Below are 6,540 nucleotides of genomic sequence, written 5' to 3'. Positions count from 1 at the left end.
TATAGGCTGTCTCTAGTAAATCAAATATTGAAGCTAAAAAATCATCCTTTTATGAGGTGTGGAAGTCAGTGACTTGGTGACGTTCTTTCTAGCAGTGTTACACATGCAAGACATAGAGCATTTGTGGTTTGAACTTGAAAGACACAAATACAGACTCCAAGAAAACCTAAGCTGGGGATTGTTTTGATTTTGTTTTTTAAAGCGGGTAAAAGAGAAAACACTGAAAATTGAATTCTTCCAGGGGCTAAGATTATTATAATGGACACACTTTTACCTTTGTCTCTAAGAACAGTTTAGTTCTTTTTGTTCACTTACGTGCTTTGATTGTCCCCTCTGAATTATAGGCCAAGACTTGTTAGCCTAAGAGAAGATTTATTTAGTAATTTCTTCTCAGGTATGGAACCATGTTCAGAACTAATATGTTGGCCAGAATAGAACTGCTGGTTAAACATTTTATTCTCAATTAAATTGCCTTTATCAATATTCTGGATTAGACAACAAAATTCCCTTTCTGGGTGTTCTCTGTAAACTATACTCCTGTTTGAATGTTAAACTTTTGTTTCTAAAGTTTAATTTTAAGATGTTTGAATGTTCAGTTTATGTATTTGAACTACAATAAACCAACCATTTTTATATATGTGCATTGTATATGGTTACATCATTTATAAAAACTTGGTTTAGAAAGATCCCAAATTCAATCCCTGGTACCAAAAAAACTTGTTTTAAAGAAGCAGCAGATTGAGTTTGGCACAAAGTTAACTGTAAATCTGCAGTATTAGTTTATATTAATGTTTTTGTTTGTTTGCTTTTGAGACAGGGTCTCACTTTGTAGTTGAGACTCCCCAACTGACCTGGAACTCACTATGTCGTCCAGGCTGGTCTCGAACTCATAGCGATCCTCCTGCCTCAGCCTCCCAAGTGCTGGGATTACAGGCATGCAAGCCCAGTATTAGTTTTTAAAGGCATGAGTATAATATGGTATTTCTAGTATCAAAAGAAATTTGTAAAGAGCCCCCTCCTCCCTTTTTGGTGCTCAAATTTCTTAATACCTATCTATTGCTTGAAAGCAAGAAGACACAGATTTTTGTGTTCCATGATCTTGTTTTTATCTTATATTAACATTGATGGTGTATATCCTTTCAGCATATTAAAAACAACATACTAGGAAATTTGATTCTCAATTTCTTTTTTGGGGGGGATACTAGGGATTGGTATAAGGCCTTCACACTGGGCTATATCCCCAGCTCCTTTTTATTTTGAGCTCACTGAATTGACCAGGCTGAGTTTACAATCTTCCTTTTTCATCTCTTATAGATTGTCACATAAATCAAATGTGTAAGAAGTTATATATGTTAATAGGATAATTTATTTCCCCTGTTATTTCCTACCTACTATGATTGCAACAAAACCTAGAAAAGAGGAAGTACTAACACCTTTGTATTTGTGTTTTGTATGTTATACTCACAGACACAAATTGACACCCATATTACTTAGTAGTTAGTTTAAATGTATTAAGGGCCATAGTAGGAGATGTGAAATCGATGTAGAAACTTGGCCTTGCTAGATCAGACAAAGATCTCAACCTTTAAAACAGGCTTTGTATTTTTTCCCCTTGAAATTTATTTTTGTAAAGTGATTTTTTAAGTTTTATAAGGAATGAAATTGAAATGCTTGTCAAAAGGAACATAACTATTAAAGAAGTGTGAGTGCCCTGCAGAGGTTTTCTGAATTCCCCTTGGCATTGTGTGCCCACTCACCGTGTTCTGTTTCTCACAGTAATGCTGTGGAAGGAAGAAAGTGGCTTGGAGGGATCTGTTCCTAAATTCTACTTATCCTAAAAGTAAGGTGCATCTTAATTAAGCTTTCTGTGGAGATTTTTTTTTTTTTTTTTAAGGGATCAAGTCAGGGCAGGTTCTCAGTGAAAAATTCATTATAATTACAGTGTTCCACTATCTGTACCTTGATTGATTAGCCTCTTTGCACATCAGTATAGTCTGAAACTTGTGCCTTTGTTAAGATCATACCACCCCATTAAACCTCATTGTCCTAGTGGCGATTTTGAAATAATAACTCAAGACACAGCTTTAAGCCTTCAAAAATGATCTGAAGTAATACATAATTGTTTTTTATTTTTTTACAAGTTAAAGTGTCAAACACTGGAAGTTTTTATCTTACATTTTCTCTCTATATAATAAACTAATTCAAATGGTTCATCACAGTTGCAGTAATCCCTTGCATACTATGGTATCACAAAACAATATTTTGGATTCTTGGGTTAAATTACACTTTACTTGAACATGCAGATTTCAAATAAGATTTATAATGAGTTAAAAAAAAACAGCTCTACCTTCTGTATTTAAAAACGAATTGATTTCTTGTAAGAACACAAAGTGGAGAACATTTAAAATAATAGTTCTTTGCACAGACTATTGTTTTTGCTGCTTTTCCTTTTTTGCTTTACTGGGGGTTGAACCCAGGGAATGCTGCACTTGTCCTCAGACTTTTTATTTTGCTAAGTTGCCTAGGCTGGCCTCAGACTTGGTTACTCACCTGCGTTACTCTGTCAGTGTATATAATTACATCCACGTAGCTCCTTGCCTGGCTGCAGTATAAATTCTTTATATTTCATATTCTCCACTGCTTGCTTTAGAGGCTTTTTCCCCCACTTTAAAGACGCTCTCAGTGAAAGTACACCAGAATTTCCTAAGAAAGGTAGTGAAGAATCATGGATAAAAAGGTCCTTTTTAAAGAGAGGAGGGGATAAATGTATCAATTACTGTGCTTTATTAGCTATACTTTACCCTGCTATAAGATGAAGTAATTGTCTATTACTCAAAATATACCACATATTTAAGTATATAAATTTGGTTTCTAATGCTTTTCACTCTGCATTGGCTCTATGGTTTTTATTTTCTATTTGCCAATTTCTGTGTTAATGTTTGTTGTGTTACTCTCTTTCCTATGCTCTCTTAAGCTTGTTCTCGAGTTATTTTCATAACTTAGAAGCATAGCAATGTTTTAATAAGTTGAACAGTGTAAGTTCATTGCTATGGATTAATTTAATATCTTTTAACAAGAAAGGTGATCACCTTTATCTTGTCTTGCCTTTGATCAGTTAATGCCCATCTCATTAACCCTACTTTGTGGCTGATCTTGGGAGAAAAATACTGGGAGGAAAATTCTGCTTGTTGAAGAGCAGCTGTCAACCTGTGTTTTAGAAAAAAGGAAAGTCAGTTTCTAAGTTCTTTTTTCCATATAGGTATAGGATGATGTCATTTTAGGTTGCTGAAATGCTCGGACTTTGGAACTGAAGACTCATTTAGATGGCTTTAAAAGATGATTAAAGCAGTCTTTATGATATAAGGCAAAGTCTGAATTAAATTTGGCCCAAAACAGCCCCAGTTTGGAATTAGTCCAAAAATTGGAGCAAGGTGGCATTTCTTGTCCTGTAAGATTTGGTCAGGAAAACTGTATGGGTTTTCATCAAGTAAATTGACACTTAAACAAGTGAGGATAACCCATTAAAATGTATTCAGTGTGTTAAATTCTTATATGGTGTACAGTTTGAGCTTTGGTTATGAGGAAACCCAATAGATAAAATTAGGGGCAGCAAGTTAAAGAACCTGAAGGTGGATAAGCTTAGCCTTGGACAGAATCAAAGGCTCCGGCTAGCGCAGTACAGCGTTAGGAATGGCCCCAAAATGACCCAGTGAAGATGCACTGTGAACCAGTGACAAGAACAGCTGGGCGCTCTACCTCAGCAGCATCTTTCCACAGCTCTGAAGGCCGACTGGACAGCTAGGTTATAATTCCAAAGCATAATCATTAAATAGTATTTTACCTACCACATTGTACATTTTGAAAATGCAGAATGTGAAGCATTTTATAATGTCTAATTTAATAATTTTATATTTTATATGGCAAAGTCAGCAACATTAATAAGCAGTGTAAATAAATAACAATAATCACTAGTTTTCTTTGCAACTTAAAGCTATTTACCGCGACCCTCTGACTCTTGATCTTCATGTTCCCATGGGATAGGGTCACTGTCTTGTACAGAAGGATCAGTGTCCCTCTCGTGCCAAAACTGCTCAACATCCGGGAGGATGGGAACCTCTGCCTTCCAGGTTTTTTCTTTGCTAGAGTTGGGAGAGCCAGGCTTCTCTCTCTCTGGAATGGATGGTGGCGACTCTCGGGATGGAACCTTGTCCGGAAGGACCTCCGTTTTAACAGCCGGGGTTTCCCGAGACGCCAGAGCATTTGTGTTTTTGGTTACCATCCACTTCCACAAGGCTTTCAAGCCTTCCTTGAACTCTTCTGACATCACCAGAAAAATGAGAGGATTTGCTGCAGAGTTGGAAAATATTAGGACTTGAGACAGGGCTATGAAACCCTGAGGTGGGGTCGGGCCTCCAGCCTTCAGGTGCCACACCCACAGCCACGCAATCCACTCGGGGAGACACAGAAGAGCCGAGGTGGTGGCAATGCTCAGCAGCATCACTGTGAGCTGCTTCGAACGCATCTGATTTCTAAGATTTTGAGTCTTTGTTCCTCGTTTCTTACATTGGCTGTAAGCTCTCCAAAAGTAAAAGCTGGCCAGAAGTAACGGAAGACAAAATACCAGGAGAGGGTAGAGCTTACCGAACACTGACATGAACTCTTTGGCCCTGGCTGGTACATCCACGAGGCACATACGCATACCTGCATGCTGTCTGGTGGTGCTAAAAATCCATTCTGGAAGAGGCAGCAGGCTGGCCACAGCCCAGATAGCCACCAGCACTGCCCAGATGGTGCAGTTGTGGATACTTACTTGTCTGGCTGGGTCACTGGTGTACATGAAGCATACTTTGGCCACTGCCACTGTTGTCAGGCTCTTGGCTGCCATGCACGTGTGGGTGAACCAGTCAGAGGACTTGCAGACAAACCAGCCTAGATCCCAAACACCTTTGAAGTATGCTGTAGCTCGTACAGGTGCGGAAAACAGCAGGAGAGAGAGGTCAGCCAGACTGAGATTGAGAATCAGGGAGTGGATCATGGATGTCTTTCCTTTCCAAGCATTGTGCAGGAGGATGCCAATCACGCACACGTTCCCCACGAAGCCTACCAGGCACACAGCCACCAGGAGAGCTGGGATGACGGTCCTCCAGTCCTTGGAGTCAGACGGCAGATACCCTCCAGCAAAATGGAGGTGAGCAAAGGAAGCATTCATGGTGCTGGAGTTGGAGTTGGCCAAGGCAGCTGCCGGGGTCGCCTTTGCCATCTGGCTCTTTCTTACAGAGCTTAGCCTCTTCTTTAGGGTTGTCTTTCTGCCTTGGCTCTTTATCCCATAGGGAGGGGAAAAGAAACCCTCTGTCGTCAGTGTCGCTCTGGACCCTCCTCCTCGCTGGTGGCTGAGGGCTGCCGGAAGGTTGACTGCCAAGCTCATCTCTGCTATGTGCGCATACCCGGAGCGCACTGAACCAGCAGCGGAACGCGGGGCTGCTGCTCATTAGCAAGTCTGATTCCAAACACCAGCCCTACAGAGGAATAAAAACACTCATAAATGATAAATGAAGAGCACCTATATGTAAGTGGGACAGGTTCCTGGGGGGTGGCAGGGGCGGATCGCTACAGTCAAGGCAATTATTTTTTCAAACAGCTGTTTCTAAAATTTTACTCTGGTCTGTAGTTCAGCAAATTTACAGCAAATCCGAACCAAGCACAGTGGACCTTTGACTTAGGAACTCGATCAGTTCCTGAGGGCTGGTTGTAACAAGCTGGTTATAAGATAATACAGCTGAGATCTGGATGTTTCCCTGGGTTCATGCTATAGATAACAAGAGCAGATTAGTCTTTCATTAAACTAATTAATCCAAGTTGTTCGTATGCGAGGCCAGTTGTAACTCGTTCATTGTTCTTTATACTTAAGCATGCATCAGAATCACCTGGATAGTTTACTCTGGCAAATTTGGACTAGGTCCCCCCCATGCACATTTCTAACAAATTCCTGTGGGGTGCAGATGATGGTGGTGGAGAGTCCACTCTTTGAGAACCAACCCAGAATCAACACTGCTGTTCCCCACCCCACTTGGCAGAGACAAGCTGCTGCTTTTATCCAACCTTCTCCACCACCTCAGCGCTTCCTTCAACAGCTGGCTGATAGCAAGCTCAGCTGGATAATGAGAAACAGGAAGAAGTCCTATTAAATCTAATCATGGACCACTTAAGTTTTAGTCCTTGTGAGTTTTTAGAAGTGATTTTGGAGCTCTGGATTAGAACTGGTTTACATACTAATCACATTTTCCAACAAGTGATGGTGATGAAGGCACCCAAATGATGGATTTAACTGCTATTCGGAGAAAATTCCTAAAGGATTCACCAAGACAGGAGAAATAAAAGGGAAATCACCAATTTCTATATTGAAGGCATATAAGAGCTTTTAAATAAAATGGCATTGTAAAGTTTGGAAATGAAAAACATCCTCGGATAAAATTCTACAACCTGCCTGAAGTTGAAAAATGTTACAAGGCAGTGGATACTCTGCAGGGGATTAGAGAAGCT

The 6,540-nt window shown here is 40.1% G+C and overlaps 1 protein-coding gene across 1 annotated transcript; it reads right to left on the bottom strand.

The window, feature by feature from the left end:
• Positions 1-3,991: 3,991 nt before the first annotated feature.
• Positions 3,992-5,413, bottom strand: Gpr151 (G protein-coupled receptor 151). Its single transcript, XM_010627266.1, has one exon. It carries the CDS (start codon positions 5,258-5,260, stop codon positions 3,992-3,994), a length of 1,269 nt encoding a protein of 422 aa, XP_010625568.1. The 5' UTR covers positions 5,261-5,413.
• Between the last annotated feature and the right edge of the window lie 1,127 nt (positions 5,414-6,540).

The sequence above is a fragment of the Fukomys damarensis genome, unplaced genomic scaffold (assembly GCF_012274545.1).
Source record: "Fukomys damarensis isolate Sample0158 unplaced genomic scaffold, DMR_v1.0_HiC HiC_scaffold_3, whole genome shotgun sequence".
NCBI classification, from domain to species: Eukaryota; Metazoa; Chordata; class Mammalia; order Rodentia; family Bathyergidae; genus Fukomys; species Fukomys damarensis.
This window is presented reverse-complemented; position numbering and strand designations above follow the sequence as displayed.